Source organism: Sphaerodactylus townsendi, linkage group LG05 (assembly GCF_021028975.2).
Source record: "Sphaerodactylus townsendi isolate TG3544 linkage group LG05, MPM_Stown_v2.3, whole genome shotgun sequence".
NCBI classification, from domain to species: Eukaryota; Metazoa; Chordata; class Lepidosauria; order Squamata; family Sphaerodactylidae; genus Sphaerodactylus; species Sphaerodactylus townsendi.
This window is the reverse complement of record NC_059429.1, coordinates 39116314-39133458: the sequence shown is the minus strand read 5'-3', so window position 1 is coordinate 39133458 and position 17145 is coordinate 39116314. Positions and strand designations below refer to the sequence as shown.

General features: G+C 43.3%; 1 protein-coding gene across 1 annotated transcript in view; it reads left to right on the top strand.

Annotated features, from left to right (window-relative positions):
• Positions 1 to 4786, top strand: part of LOC125432334 (putative ferric-chelate reductase 1) — a 40212-nt gene extending 35426 nt beyond the window's left edge. Inside the window, exons 15-17 of the mRNA XM_048495771.1 lie at positions 2793 to 2927; positions 3035 to 3060; positions 4557 to 4786. Coding sequence (XP_048351728.1) covers positions 2793 to 2927; positions 3035 to 3060; positions 4557 to 4646 — 251 coding nt within the window. The 3' untranslated portion in view covers positions 4647 to 4786. The remainder of the gene's footprint in view (positions 1 to 2792; positions 2928 to 3034; positions 3061 to 4556) is intronic.
• Positions 4787 to 17145: the final 12359 nt, after the last annotated feature.

Genomic DNA, 17145 nt, shown 5'->3' with positions numbered 1-17145 from the left:
CCCTGGCCTTCCCTGCAAGACTGTTGAGAGGCTCTATAACCACCAAATTCCAGGGTTACTAAGGGTCTGGGTCAGTGGCGAACCTCCCAGGGGACGGGGGTGCGCGACGCACCGGGTGCACAGATTTGGGTCACGCAAAATCCCCCTCCCCCTCTCCCCTGCCCCCCCCCCGCAGCGCCCCCCCCACACTTACTTTAGAAAACCGAGCAGGCTGCAGAACAGGCCTTCCTGTTCTGTGGTGGGAACTACATTTCCCAGGAGACCCTGAGAAATATAGTTCCCACCAGAACAGGAAGGCCTGTTCTGCAGCCTGCCTGCTCCTCTTTTTTTTTTCCGGTTTCTAAAAGTAAGTGGGAAGTAAAGGGAGGTAGGCCATTGAGGGGGGGATCCAGAGTGCACACTGGGTGCACTCTGGCCCAGCTACGCCTCTGGTCTGGGTGCATGAATAAAACATTCCTTTAAAATGATAAAAGATTTATTAAAGCACTTGAAAAGAAAAGGAATAAGACCAAGCAAGTACACTCTCTAACATACAGCAATAAATAAATAGAACTATCCAGGTCTGCCTAATACTAACTTACAGCATAGATGATTGTTCTTGCAGTTTCCATCAGCAATTATAGCACGCCACAGCAAGAGGTCCTAGCAGCAAGATGGTAACGTGAAGGCCAGCTGATGCGAAGAATCCCCCCTTTGACCCCTTGCCATAACCAATTATAGCATTACTAATCCCAGCCAGATGACTTTCTTAACCAATGGCTGGGCCCTAGCAAGAGGCCTTACCACAGATTTTCACGCCCAACTCATACTCCACCCCCCTCCCACAGAGGATATCCATTCTCATAAGGTGCTAATTAATTCCATACCTGCCTTGACCTTAAAGAGATAATACTAAGTGATGACATCATCTGCACCCGTCAGCCAACTTCAAACAATCAGGCATTGAGCCTTACATTCTTTTCCACATGTACATCTTACCGCAAATTGTCCCAGTGTTTTTCTGCATGCACAGCTTACCACAGATTCTCCTACTGCATACCTCCTTTCCCCGTCATTTTGAATCCCTCCCTTGTTCTCTTCAGTTGCATTTATTCTGCATGCTATTGCTGAAAATGTATTATTCCAGATGGTGGCGGGATGGGATTCATGATGGAGAAGAACACCCTTCTTCTCTTTTTTGCAGTTTTTTTTGTTCTAGCATTATTGTGAAGCAGCAATTTAAAAATGTCCAGCATTCATTTCTACTACTGAGAACTACCAACCTAAAATGAAAGCCAGAACAACTCCTGGAGCAGATGCCATTACCTTAAGGATCATAAACACATACTGCCCCCTCCACACACACTCAAAGAATCAAATTTCCCACCAAATTTGATCTGCAGTAATGCATGATCGTTACTGCCGTAGTCCCTGTTACATGCAGCAATTTATTCTTAGTACTCTTCAATTACCCTAGCATCTCAGCGTTCTATCGCTGATGCAATTATCAGCCCCCTCACTCCAGCATCACTCTCTGCACTAATCTTAACATCACAAGTTCTGAGTGAAATTGACAAAGCCAATCTAATCGCTCTGCTTCTTTGTATCTCTGCCTCAACAATACATTACTAGTTCAACATGACAAAAAGAAAACTTCAAAAATATACTTTTGAAAACAGAGGAGGAGAGAGAGGAGAAAATGGCTGAAGGGGAGGATGGGCAACTACACAGGGCATGGATAAAGGCCAGGTGTTTGGTGGGGTGGAGAAATAAAGATTGTTTCAACATGATCACAGATTCAAGAGACGCTGATTTGGAAACATGTTAAAAATTATGTTTAGGGTGCTTGGGAAAACAGTGGAGGAAACATGAAGGGAAAACGTTACTGGAACCAAAGGAAAAAAAGTGGAATTCAAAGGAAAAAAGCAGCATTTGCCAGCAAGATACGTTGTAAACGACTCATGTGGAAAAGGCCATTGATTTTGTGCCTAGTGACACTAACAGACCAATGTGGGGTGGGGGTGGGGGTTTAAGTGTGCCATCTGCTGCGCAGCTCTGTTCCGGCAGATTTGCCCTCCCTGGGGCATTTACTCCGGCTAAGGGGCAAATCCACAGGTGGGTGGTCACCGCAGCTCTTGACAATGACCAGACATGCACAGCACACTGTGTCACTGATCTTGCATCCATGCTAGTATAGCGTGAGAATCCCAGGGGCATGGCTGGGGGTGGAGACGGCATTAGTTATCATCCACCCCAAATCTGCCTCCCATAATGTCAGCCCCCACTGGAAGTCTTTTCTCCATTGCGGGGAGGTTTTTTTAATTTTTTGCCTTCCTGTCCACTGAAAAGCCCTCTTCGAGGTGGTGTGGTGGTGCTGCAGCAGCACTGTCCCTGCCCAACAAGGGCTCTGGATTGCACTGCCTGATGCCTGATTGTGACTGTAACTGTTGTGAATCAGGTCACTGAGATCTGTTTTACATTTGATGGAATAAAATAGTGAAAGTTTTGTGAACTATATTCCCGAGGGTTACAGCAGAGGAAGGCTAAATGTGTCCCTTCCCCCTTCCATCAAAGAGCTCTTGTGCATAGAAAAACACCCTGTTGGGACAAAGGCTAGGATAATTTTATTTTAAATGGAAGAGCATTCACTAGACAGTTCTCCATGAACACTCTGAAAGAGGACAGTCCTTGAAAAGCTTTCCCACTGATTCTATTGAAGGTGTTACCTGCTTTTACAGACTGGAATGGGAAACTGAAAGGGCTGTCACCTAAATGTAACTTGCTTGCTATGGTTTTGGTCTTTTTCACTTTAGATACTAACCTGTTTCTGGGACTACAAATGCTCACCTCTCCTAACGACTGGATGATTAAGACTATGGGTGGCTTTGTGAGCTGGGAGGCATTAATAGCCATTACACTGGACATAAATCTCTGGTTGAAAAAGAAAGGTACGGCTTGATTCAAATTCACACATACAAATGTTTGCTGACTGTATGTAATAAAGCCACAAGGCAAAGCAGAATTTAGTAACATTCCTGCCTTTTACATTTTTCAGAAAAATGTGACGATTCACAAGCCAAGGTAATCACCACCACCTCATTCTTAAGCAATTTGTTTTATAGAACTGTGAAGATGTTGTAAAACAGACTGTCAACTTCAATAGGAGAAGCTGATTATTTTTTAAAGAACACGTTTTGTTTTCCCATATATAGCTGCTGGTTTTTAAATGTTTTTCTCCAGTAGTGTAGTTGTTAAGAGTGGTAGACTCTAATTTGGAGAACCAGATTTGATTCTGTACTCCTCCACATGAGTTGCAGAGTCTTATCTGGTGAACTGGATTTGTTTTCCCGCTCCTACACATGAAGCCTGTTGGGTGACCTTGGACTAATCACAGCTATCTCAAAACTCTCTCATCCCCACCTACCTTACAAGGTGTGGGGAGGGAAAGGAATTTGTAAGCTGCTTTGAAACTCCTTACAGGAGAGAAAGGTGGGGTATAAAATCCAAGCTCTTCTTTTTCTTCTACTGTTTTCCTGATGAAAAATGTTTTTATCTGGGTGGGGGAGGGATAATATACTTGATATGCAAGAAAAAAAGTCACTCATCCCTTTGCAGTTCTCTCCTTTGACAGTTGCATCTGGCAATAAACAGAAACTCTTTTACACATCACCTGTCCTAAATCAAAACTTCAGGATAGTCAGAGAAACGAGTTAATTTGGAAGTCCTAAGGGAGCTGGTTACTTGTTAGTGCATGCAACGATGTCCCAATACCTCTTTTTAAAAAGCAAAGCCTCTTTAGTAGGGTGGCATTTACAGCAGAGAATGGGGAGGGAGAGGTTATTTCACCACTGCCATTGCTCTAAAGCTCCTAAGTGGGATTTTCCCTCTAAGGGTTCAGAAACCCTTTCAGGGGAAAGCAGCTGGTGGGTGAATATTGAAGCAGCAAAGAAACTGTCAGTGGTGACAGAGCTATGAATCCCTTTCATTGCCAAGCCATTTCTTGGCTTTCAGCTCACCCTTCCAGAAGAGGGGATACTTTTGTTCAAGGTGTTGCCTTTGTTGGGGGGTAGTCCATGCAGCATCCAGAGCAGCTGGAAACAATGCAGCCTGCCTTCTCCCGCTGAGGCTCAAGAAATGGCTAGCCAGCTTGATGGCTACTCTGTGCATGCACCTTCCCATTCACAGAGGGGTGGGGGGATAGGAAAGGAAGTGTGTCAGTCAGTTAGGTGCAAAGATTGTCACCTGGCAGGTATTCCATGCCAGTCCTCTTGCGGGAGAACAAGAGTGGCCCTTTGCTTGAGCTTGGTAGTCTAGGCAACAGAGGATATGATGGCAGTGATTCTGTGGGCCCAATCTGTACTTTTGTTCAGGGTCCCAGAATCACTAAGACTGCTATTGTTACAAGTGATCCATGGTTTGCTTATAGAGATTTGCTCAGTAGTAGGTCCTAAATGGTATATAGTGAGACTAAGGTTAATAGATAGATATTCTAAATGCCAAGATTTGGAGATATATACATATAAAAATCTACCCAAAGATAATTTTAAATTAAAGTTGATATTTGTTTTTCCTTTTAGGTGAAAAGTGAAATGTTACTGGTGCTAATTTACCTGTGTGGCAGTCTGGCATTTGTAATAGCCCTCCTTGTGGGTATTGGAAAAAATTAACATGGGAGAAGAATGAAAGCTTTTGGTACTCACATATATCACAATGGGAGATAATAGAAAATTTTAATTTCCTCAGTTTAGTTTCTAGCAGTGACCACAGTACTAACTGAAAGCAGTGAATAAACCTGCTGTACAATCTTGTCTGACCGTAATTCGTCATTTTCCAGAGAAATATCAAAATGCAAAAGTGGGTTACTTTAAATACCAGGTATGTTTTTAAATACTACACAAAATATGCATATTGGCCTAAGGTACATTACATATAGATTTCAGGGAGTAGCAAAGGATAATGTTGAATTTTATGTGATTTCCTTAACAGTCAGCTGGTATTTTTCTCTAGTATAAGATTTTATGTATCATTTTATTATTGCTAGTACAGGATTTAAAGTGCCATTCTTACCAGAGTTACCCCCTTCTGTAGCGTGTGGACTTAGAGGAAGCAGCACTTCTAAGAATTGTACAGTTAATCATTATACAAAGTTAGGAACACAATCTCAGTAGTCTGTTGGTAGGAGCAAACACTGAGGCTTTAGTTTTACAGTGATTTCCTTGGAAGTAAGCCTCATATACTGGTTTGGAGTTTGTTTTTGATTATCATTACAGTCCCAGAGATCTGCGGATGCTCTGATACATACAGGTTTCTTGCAAGTGCAGGCTGTCTAATTCTCTTCATTTGTCTGGAAAAACCCAATCTGTGTTTAGCAAGATTTTGCTGTTCTTATATTCCTAATCTAATCAATATTACCAAAATATTGCTGTATCTCAAATTACAAATGATAAATTACAAATGTTTTTAAAATAATAGCTAATGGTGAACATTGTATGCAGCAGCATTCATTGAGGCACACTTCCAGTTACCAGATGGCAGCAAAAAGCACCATCTTCATACCTTATTTGCAAGCTTCCAAATGTTGTCTGGCCAGGATTGCTAATGTGGGAGGTAGATGCCAACCTCATTGGTACCTAGGACCCCCCTCCCCCCCAGAAATTACAGCTAATCTACATACTACATAGATCAGTTCCGCTGGAGAAAAATGGATGTTTTGGAGGATGGACTCTATGGCATTGTATCCCACTGAGGTCCCTTTCCTTGCCAGGCTTCATCCTCAGATCTCCATGAGTTTCTGAGCCTGAGTACATTTCCCCGCATGTGGCCAGAAAGATCCAGCAACCTTGGGTGGAGAATGCTGGCACCAGGATCTGAGAAGGAGCCTACAACAAATACATTGTTTATCTGAGCCATTGCATGTCCTTACAAAACTAGGTTGTCCAAACACTGTATCAGGCTCCCACATATTACAACACAACTCATATTATAGATTGTTAAGAAATAGCCTACATGCAGAGCAGATAACTTTAAGCAAACAAACGAGCCAAGCCACAGAACACAGAGTCAAGTCACAAGCAAGTGGAAAGCACTATTTCTTTGACTGCATCCTGGCACATTAGTGCAAAACACTCATAAGGAAGGAACCAGTGTTAGAATGACTGTTTCTGGTTGCTTCATATTTGCTGACTGGCAGTCATTCATTTCAGAACTTCTGTTTCTCAGTCTTCTCTTTCCTAGACAAGCAAAATGGCCTTTGGGCTGAGTGCTTCACATGAAGAACTCTTTTGGGAGGGGGAAACTACTTGAAAGCCACTAGGCCCTGTTATTTAACCATAATACATGTAATACTAGTCACCTCCATTCAGTTTGTCTGCATGCCACTATATTAGATCTGTTCAAGCCCCTTTTTGTACAACCGGTCCTCCTTCTCTCTTGGTCATCTGACCCAGCCTGTTTGCAACCATCTAACTGCCCATACCAATGCATGCCTACCATCTCTGGTGCTGACTGAAAAGAAAAAAGTAAGGTCTGAGTATGCAGGAAGGAGCCAGCAACATGGAAGGCGGGGGCAAGGGGGAAGGCATGGATGGCAATGTGACAGATTGAAAAAGGTGGAGCTAGATAAGGTGGCCATGGGCAGAGGGAAGATGTCTGGGGCAAAGCTGTGCTCACTGGCAAATCTGTTCTGCTCTGGCAGTGAAGCAAACTAAAGCCGCACTAGAAATTGTGTCTTTTGCTGCAGAGAGAATGGAAAGTGAAAGCAGGGCTTGAAGAAATACATCTGTGCAAGAAATCTTGCTTCGACGGAAATTTGCCCCCATTGTGCAGCAGACACCTTGTTTATAATCAACTTCTGTTTACTAAACAGCTTCTCCATGACAGTGGAAAGATTTATTATCACAATTGTTCTGTAATGATTTTGAATTATTAAATTGCTTGAATCTGTTTACCTTGGTCCACTGTTTCTTTTGTGTGTTTTTAAGACAATAATGCCATTTGATATGCTTGCTTAGAACATTTTAGGGAAAAATCTGTTCTGTTAACAGTGGTGGGAGATCCTGTTTCTTCAGAGGAAGGCTTCTTGCACTGGAGAAAAGCACCACTGTTAGAATGGAACTGCAAGATTCAATGCACTGATATATAGTGTAATGGTTGGAGTGCCAGACTAGTATCTGTGAGATCCAGATTCAAATCCCCACTATGCTATGGAAGCTTGTTGGGTGACCTTGATGGCCAGTCACACACTCTCTGTCTAACCTACCTCAAAGAGTTATGAGGGTAAGATATAAGCAGTTTTAGATTTTCATTGGGGGGAAAAGATGAGCTATAGATAAAGTAAATAAATAAAATATGCAGTCTCGGACTGTTGAAAATAGCCTTCCCTTGTTTAAAGTGAATGATATCTGTGGGCTTTCTAGCTCGAACTTGTAAAGAGCCTTGAAAAGACAATTACTGTACTACTGTTGAGGTTGGTGTTACAAGGGTTGGAGAGAAAGTAGACTGGAGATGTTTCCAGGCTCCATCACCATGCCTGACTACTGCTGCAACCTGTACCTTCCCTAGTAGCCAATCAAGACGTTGGTCTGACAAGGAGAAAGGCTCCAACCATTTTCATATCAGTCTTGCAAAACTGAATCCCAGCAACTTTCTTAAGCATGCAGCTCATGGAACGGTCTTTCTTTCAGGCAGATGGTACTAGTGGACTCTTCTTCCTTGGTCTTATCTAAGCGACTGTGGAAGAAAGAGAGACCTGGACCTCTCAATACCCTCTTTTTCTTTCTTTCTTCCTCCCTTCTATCAAAACACTAACTGTTTTTTGTACTTTTGAGGTGGAATATGTTGAACTACAAGAAGGGGAAAGTCAGCAATGACTCTGTAATGACTAGGAAGATAAATGTGAGATATTATTGAGCTGGGTTATACTTTATATTCTCTTTTATCCTTTGTTTGCAGAGGCTCATTCCGCACATGCAGAATAATGCACTTTCAAACTGCTTTCAGTGCTCTTTGAAGCTGTACGGAATGGCAAAATCCACTTGCAAACAATTGTGAAAGTGGTTTGAAAATGCATTATTTTGCGTGTGCGGAAGGGGCCAGAGTTTTTCATAAAAGGCCATTGGGAATTACTCCCAGAATAGGCAATAGAAGACTTCTTGGATCCCTGAACAGAATTTGCACAGGGAAGTTCCAGAGAACCAGAGCACTTGGATGCTGGAAATAGGAAAGTGGTTAAACAGGCAGTCAAATATTTATTTAATTTTTCTTTCTGTTGGGGCCCAAAGCATCCTACACTGGTGTATTATTTTAAAAATTATTAAAGAAACAAAACACAATTAATAAACTTGGGGGGAAAACAGGCACAAAAACACTTCCTAGGAAGGTTCTGCATCCAGCAGCTCACTGCTGAATGAACTGCTGAAGCTTATGTAATGTGACAATTTCAATTTTTCTTACCTTTGTTAATCTTTTCTACACTGACTAATCTACCAAGAAACTCATGCATTTTTGCCACAGTTACCCTAGAACATTGCCAGCAGAATTATATGGTTCTATGTTGGGCATAGAGATGGTTGGTTGGGACTCACTATTGCCTTGGTTGAACTGAATGTCATGTGATCTGGAACACCCTGTCAATTCCTCTCTGAAGCTTTCTGTGACAAATCAACCTTGATGACGTTGGATAAGCTTTCTTTCAGGAAACTTACATATCATTTATGAACTTTTAATTAACAGACCCTTGTAGAATCCCAGAATTTTGTGGAACACAGTTTGAAAACGAGAGTATGAATAGAAGAATTCATCTTTTTGTCTCTACTATGTCTGGTAAATATACACTGATGCTTCCGTGTGCTTTGGAGAACTAATTATTGACAGGAAATGTTAATCATTCAGTTTTAAAATCCTTCTAATCTACAGAGTTAGTTGACTATCTAATTCTCTCAATACAATAGATATTTATGCACACAAGTTCTTAGTCAGACAGGTGGCTTGTTAAAGCCCAAATTCTATTATTCATGCGTGACCCAACTTTGGCAAATCTGAATCATGTGTAGATAATGTGGTCATAGTCTGGTGCATGTCCAGCCTTTTATTTCATGACATCACTGTTGTAACACCCAATCCCCTCCTTCTACACCCTTTCTCAAATACATAGTCCCTGCCCTTGTTTAATTGTTGCTTTTTAAAGAATGGACCTAAATTTGCAGACAGCATAACTTGGGTGAGTACAAGGATTAAAAAAAAAAAGAAGCAGCAGATGCAACAACATGTTTGCTTGATTCATTCTCTTGGAAACAATAATCTGGTATCACTCGGGTGATTGCAGCACTCAGTGACAGCTGATGGGGAGATAATAGGTTTTGCACACAGCAGTCACACACCCAGGTTTTTCTCATTTTGCAAGCCTGGTGAATAAAGTCAGGTTGCCTCTGAGATTTCCATTGACACAGAACCCTGGTGACCTGTCCTTTCAGGGATGAGGACACCCAGCCCATTTTTAGGATGAGACATATATATTCAAAAATGGAAGGTAATTATCTCAGTTATAGGAACATTCTAATTGATGCCAAGAAATCATTTCTACAAACAGGGAAAGGTGGGATTCTGCAAGTTTCTTGTATATTTTGTCACAATCAATATTCACATATTTTATAAGTTAGATGCACGAATGGAAAATTGTTTCCCAAGAAAGCCATTGGAGGAGTTACCCAGGCTTATTTTTGGGTTGGATCTTTTTTTGGTCAGGTTATGACTAAAGAAAAAATAGCTCAAAACACACTCTTCTTTCATGATCTCTAGTTGACCAATCTGGTTTTCGCATTCCAGAGTGAGGATAGTGATTCGTAACTGTTAATCTACTATCGCCCACAAAGTATGCAATTTTACCATCAATTTTTTTTGCCATCAAGTCACAGCCGATGGGGCTTTCAAGACAAGACATTTAGAGGGGATTTACCAGGAAGGACCCTGGTATTACTTTGAGGTCTCCCATTCAAATACAGGTTCAGGGCTGAGTGGCCCAAGCTCACCCAACAAGCTTACATGGTGCCATGATGGCTCTCCACCATCAAATACCACAACTGAAAACTTAGGATATAAAATGCCACTGCAGAAAAGACTGCTTTATCTATGTAGCTACATTTATGACAAATGCATACAGAGACTCAATGAGACCATTATGCTTAATGGCCTGCAGTCAACTCTTTAATGTTAGGGCTGATTCCTGTTTGCTGTGTGCCATGATTTTAATGACCTATAATAGCTATTTATTTATTCAAAACGTTTTTATGCTGCCTTTCTACCTGATCTGTGTCCCCAAGTGGTACACATAAAAACATTAATACATTTATTTATTTATTGCATTTATACCACGCCAATCTCCCGAAGGACTCAGGGCAGCTTACAATAAAACGTATTAAACAATCAATACAATAAATAATATAAAAAGACATTTAAACATTATAAATAGTATAGACTTAAAAACAGATTACAAACAGATGGCATGAAAAAATCCACATGGGGACATAAAAACAGATGCACACATTGTATCCATACGAGGACCAGGAATGATCTCAGAACAAGGGATGCCTGGCTGATCCGGGAGAAAAGGCTTGGCAGAACAAATCTTTTTTACAGGCCCTGTGGAACTGAGACGGACTCCACAGGGCCCGCATGTCACCAGGGACAGCATTCCACCAGCCTGGGGCCAGGGCCATAAGAGCCCTGGCTTGTGTCATAGCCAGCCGTACATCCCTGGGGCCTGGGACTACCAACAAATTCCCCTCCATGGATCTGAGGGGTTTTCGAGGGCAATAAGGGGAGAGGCAGTCTTGCAGATATGCAGGTCCAAGATAGCCAATAGCTTTAAAGGTTAACACCCAGACTTTGAAGACGATCCGGTACTCGACAGGCAGTCAATGTAGGTCTTTCAGGTCAGGTATTATATGGTCCAGGCTAGAAACTCCAGCTAGGAGCCTAGCAACTGCATGCTGTACAAGTTTCAACTTCCGGATAAATTTCAAAGGTAGACCAGCGTAGAGTGAATTGCAGTAGTCTAGCCTAGATGTGACCGTTGCATGGATTACTGTAGCTAGGTCAGTCCGTGAGAGGCAGGGGGCCAGCTGCCATGCCTGATGCAGATGGAAAAAGGCTGCCTGGGCTGTCTTTGTGACCTGCTACTCCAGTGAAATGGTGGAGTCCACCCAGGCTCCTTACTGATGAGACAAGATGGAAAGCCTCACCATCCAAAGCTGGCAGCTGGAAATTCCCCAGCCAGTCCCCCGGCCAAGCCACAGGACCTCTGTCTTCAATGGATTTAATTTCAGTCTGCTCATTCTCAACCAACCAGCTACAACTTCCAGACAATGCTGGAGAGCCTTGCGGGAGAGGCTGGCCGGCCCTCCATCGTAAGAATGAGCTGGGTATCATCTGCATATTGACGACATCCCAGCCCAAAACTTCGCACCAACTGGGCCTTGGGCTGCATGTAGAGATTAAACAGCAGCAGAGAAAGGATGGCCCCCTGCAGCACCCCACATACAATAGGAAACCTCCCCCCCCCCGACTCTACCTGCAGCCCAAGGTCCTGAAGGTATGAGGTCATCCAGCTCAAGGCCATCCCTTGAACTCCTGCATCAGCAAGGCGGTAGACCATGGTCCACCATGTTGAATGCTACAGAGTGATCTAACAACACCAGCAGTGCTGACCCGCCCCGATCTAGCTGGAGGCGGACCTCATCCACAATGGTGACCAACACAGTCTCCGTCCCATGATGAGAATGGAAGCCGGAATGGAAGGTATCTAACACTTTAGCTTCATCCAGGAAAGACTGGAGCTACTCCACAACTGCTCTCTCAATTACCTTACCCAAAAATGAAAGATTCAAAACTGGGTGGTAATTGGCCAGATCAAATTGATCATAAGTTGGTCTTTTCAAGTGTGTGTGGACCACCGCCTCTTTCAGCTGCCCTGGAAACACTCCTTGCTCAAGGGAGAGATTAATGATTTTTAATGGGGAACCCCATAAAACATCCCCACTGGTTTTCACCAACCAGGAGGGGCATGGATCAAGAGGACAAGTAGTTGCTCAAACTGCAGCCAGTATCTTGTCAACTTCAGTGGAATCAAGCAGCCTGAAGTGGTCTAAACATGGACCAGAAGATAGGCAAGGGGCCTCTAGTTCATTTACTGTGTCAATAGTGGCAGGCAGGTCATAGTGGAGGGACAAGATTTTGTCTGCAAAATAGCTTGCAAAAGCCTCACAGCTAAAGACCAATCTCTGCATTTTAGGACCTATAGAAGATGTTGTAAGTGTCCAAATTACCCTTGGAGGTTGTGATGGAGTGGGCCTTGATGTCCAAATGGAGTGGGCCTTGATGTCCAACCCAGGGGTCCAAATTTTGTTGGGCACGAGCTCGCAGAAGCAATGGAGGAGGCACAGAATTTCTTCTTAGCCTCCTTCACTGCTCTTTTGTAGGCAGTGGCATAGCGCCAAGGGGATGGGGAGGGGGTGCGTGACATACCGGGCATGCGCAGGTGCAGGGGCATGGCAGGGGCATTCCGGGCATAGCTGGGCCAAACTGCACCCGGTGTGCAGTGTGTTTTTTCTGCCTCCATGGCCCCCCCACGGCACCCCTCGCGCCCTGTGGCATCCCCCCGTGGCACACCCCCTCGTCCCCCTTCCCACACCTACGTTCCTTTTCTATTTCTAGTACTTTTTAAGGCTGAAAAAATTGGCCTCTTCACAGTTCAGGGAAAAAACTGCCTGATGAACTATACTTCCCAGGAGACCTTGTGAGCCCCAAGGTCTTCTGGGAACTGTAGTTCCTCAGGCAGTTTTTAGTCTGAACTGTAAATAGGCCACTTTTTTCAGCCTCAAAAAGTACTAAAAAAAGAAAAGGAACGTAGGTAAATGTGGGAAGAGCGGAGAAGGTATTATTGATGCAGCGAGGGGGGGGGTGCCGATGGGGGGTACAGGTGGAGGCTTACTTGAGGGGAAAAGGGAGAAAGCCCGGGGGTGATTTTCTGCCCCCCTGCCGTGCGCCCGGTAAACGAAACACCCCCCCCGTCCCCTTGGTGCTCCGCCACTGGGGGCATGACAGGGGCGCACGGTGCATGCGTGCCTTGGGTGCAGTTTTCCCTTGTTACAGCTCTGCTTGTAGGCCTTCATAAACATCCTGTACAAGTGTCCTGTCTCTTCGTCATGACACCACTGCCACATTCACTCAAGCTGTCTCAATTCCCATTTCATCCTCCTCAGCTCTTCTGTATATCAGGGGGCTGGTGCGACAGTCTCGATCACTTCAGAGAGCTTCGTCTCCTGGCTCCCTAACAGCTCCTCAAGAGAGTTGCTGGCAGGTGGAGACTCCTGCAGGATATTCTGGAACTGAAGTGGGTCCATAAGCCACTGTGGGCAGGCCCAAATCAGCCCATTATCTAAAAAGGGGTATGAAGCCATTTCAATCTGGGCCTTAAGGATAAAGTGGTCAGACAATGGTACTCAAACAACAGAGGATAGGACCACATTCACACCCATCCCAAAGATCAGATCCAGAGTGTGGCCACCTTTATGTGTGGGATCTCCAGTGTTCATAAGGGAGCGGCCTAGTGTCACCATAAATGCCACTAGCTCCACAGCCACTGAAGATGAGGCCAACTTGGCATGGACATTGAAGTCCCCCAGGACTATCAAGGCCCACTCCATCACAACCTCCAGAAGCCATGACAGGCTGGCTGCTGGTGCGCTAGGTACACCAGCAGCACAGCAAACTTCTCCAAGGAGTCCCAAAAAAGGCCCAAACACTCCATCCTGGTGATCAATGTGATAGGGGTCATACAAAAGGGAACAGAATTCCGGACCAACATAGCTGCATCCCACCCCCTATCCCGACCCTGAGTATAAGGTTCATGGATAACCACAGACCCTAATGGGGTGAGTTCATTGAGGGCCACTGTTTCCCTCTGCCTCACCCAGGTGTCTGTGATACAAGTCAGGTCCACCTTCTGTTCCTTGAGAAGATCCCTCAGAACCATGGTCTAATTATTGATGGACCTGGCATTGATCAACTTCAATGATGGAGCAGGGTCAATCAATCCCACCTTGCCACCTGCATGTCATGAGATAGGATGTAGGCTAGACAGAGAGCAAGCATTCCTACATCTTGCTCTCTGTCTGTAACACTGTCCACATCTACCGCCATACCTGCCCTGCCCTACCACTACCGGGATCCCAGACCCCACCCTGGTCCCCGTCTGGATGGCAGCACAAATAGATATTGTTGATCGCTCTACATATCACCCAGTTAGTAAGATGTCTCAAAAAACTGTCCACTGGCAGTAATAGTAACCCTAAACCAGTCAGCACATAGAATGAGGGCTAATCTGTTCCCGTCTGCCATCCGGTTCCAGGTGCCCCACCTACTGGCTAAAGAAGTAAGAAAATACCACCCTTTGCCTAGCTGACTGCCACTCATCCAGGTAATGGTGATCACAATGCCGTATAGGTGGCCATGAATAATTTGAATAATTAAAAACAACAGGTATAAAATAATTCAGTAAAAACACATAACAAATAATACCAGACGAGGGCCAGTAACTATTACCGGAAGTATGCCAGATAAAACAATCTTCACCCACTGGCACAAGAGAAGGAGACAAATTCTCCATGGGGACAGAGTTCCCAAATTTTCATGCCCAGCTTCCTAGTCTAGCCAGACCAATGACTGGGTTGCCTCACTTGCAGCTCTGATGGCTCACTTGGTTGTTGACACTAAGTGCCTCCAGCAGTTCCTACATTTGTCAGGTGTCATTCATGTCCCCTCAGATGTTGGTGACCTTCTTTGGATATTTCCAGACTCCATGGGTGTTCTTAAGTCCTTTTGAGTGTTGCCAGCCTCCTCCAGGTATTCAGGTATCTCTGTGTGCCAAAAATTTGTAGTTGTCCTGCAGTGAGTTGAATATGTTGACCTGATCATGTACAATCTAGTCAGAGTTATCTTGGAGAACCTCAAGGGTATGAGAGCCTGTTGCTTCACTGTCTGGGCTGACTGGAGTCTGGGCCTTCTCTGCTAGGTGTTAAAAGCCACTACAAGTTGAAAGTACTTACTGAAATTCAAAATACTCCCCATTTGTCTCAAAGTTCTCAATGCTCCCTGAGATTTGTATATCTGTTTCCATCAAGTTTCAGTTGCAGAAACCCTATTTTCCCGGGTGATTCAACTGGACACCTGGATATGTAGCCAAAAGCTAGAACATTCTTGAGAATAATTACCTGATTTATTGTGCAGATATCTGTACCAGAGCAAGAGACTCTTGAAGTGGCATGAAGCAGTCTTCAATGCAGATGCCCTACAGCAGTGCAGTTTGTCAAGTGGGAACAAGCTGACTTTAAACAAAGCAGCCAGAATATTTTTTTTAATTCTGCAACCTAGCTGGAAAGCCAGCTGCAACAATGTCTTGAAGGCAGCTCTTGATTTTCCTGCTAACAAGTGCTTTCTTTAAATATATATATATTTCACCAAACATTATAACAACAAAACAACAGCAACAACAAAAGGATATATAGGGGGAAAGGTAATAAGTATACAAACACAGATTCTTGATTGGTCAGCAGCCTTATCTGAATTCCCATTTCCATAGCTTTTATGATGTTTCTGTAGAGTTGCTTCCTTGTTTGCTTCTCTCGGCATCATGGCTAGCTATGTCATTTTGCTCTGGTTAGTTAGATTTTCTGAGTTATGGTTCTCTCCACCAACATTGGTCAGAATCTCTGGGCTTGGTCAGAATCCACCAACATTGGTCAGAATCTCTTGCCTGCTTCCATACCAGTATTATTGGATAATCATTTGGCACAAAATTTATTTCAGACAGTTGTTGACAAACAAGGCAGTGCTTGGCTTTACTTCTATTACTAGGACTCAGTCACAAGACTACCACTTGAAAGTCATCTCAAAGAACCAGGGAATAAATGCTGGGGAACGAGCACAAAGTGTTGGGGAATGAAGCTCTACCATTGTTAATAGCAGGGTAGTCATGAGAAGACTATGGAAAACAGGATGTGCTAAAATAGTCCCCAATGTTTATTTCATGAAGTGTGACCAGTGGATGCTTCCTTTGTGCTGTAACTGAAATGATGCAATTTAGGGGCACAGACTTCCATTATAAATGCTGGATTTGGAAACAAGATTTTTGCATCTAATCAGGATGCTTCCCCCCTCCCCAAACATTGAAGACTTCAAGGAATTTATATTGTGGCCCCTAGGCATGAAACTGGATTGTTTTTCTGTCAAGAAGAAAATCACATAAAAATGATTGCCAAGTTGAATTCTTCTCTTTGTAAAAATATGCTTGCTATGCTACTATAAGCATCTATAAGTATATAAGCATATGCAGACGTACACTGACTAGCATTGCTGACTACCCAGGAAGAGCTGAAAATGTGACATCCTAGCCAATGTTTTTTTTTGTTTTTAATTTTTTTATTGTATCGTTTGAATGTTCCATTTTATATTAATACTTTTCTTCATTACAATTTCAAACAATATATTTTTCAAACAATATATTTTCCCCTTTTCCCCCTCCCCCCTGTATTTTCTTCATAGTTTTATCAAACAACAGCAGTAAGTTCATTCTTTGTAATCTCTTCTCCCATTAATCTCTTCTCCCCAGCTTCTTTCATCCAGTCCGCCTATATTGTCCATATCTTCAAAATTTCACTCTGTTTATCTTGCCACAGTTTATTTTTTGTTATTATATCGAAAATGTCCAGTGTCACTTGTTCCCAGATATATTCCAACCATTTCTGGATTGTCCATTTTTTCTTTTCTTTCCAGCCTAAAGCTATTGTTGCATGTGCTGCTTTGATCATTATTTTATACATATCGCTATATTTTTTATCTACCCTTCTATCCTCCATTACACCCATGAACATTAAATCATAATTTATCCCAATATTAATTTTCACCAATTTCTTGACATCCTAGCCAATGTGGACAATGACAAAAGTGGGGGTAAAAGTTAACCCCTGCTCTTCTGTAGCCCAATCCTATTCAGGAATATTTTGAAAATATGCCATTAAGTCCAGTGGAGCTTACTCCTATGCTTGTGGTCTTAGGATGGCAGCCATAAGTTTCAGCACTTTACTGGATGTAAATCCCATTTAATAAAAATGA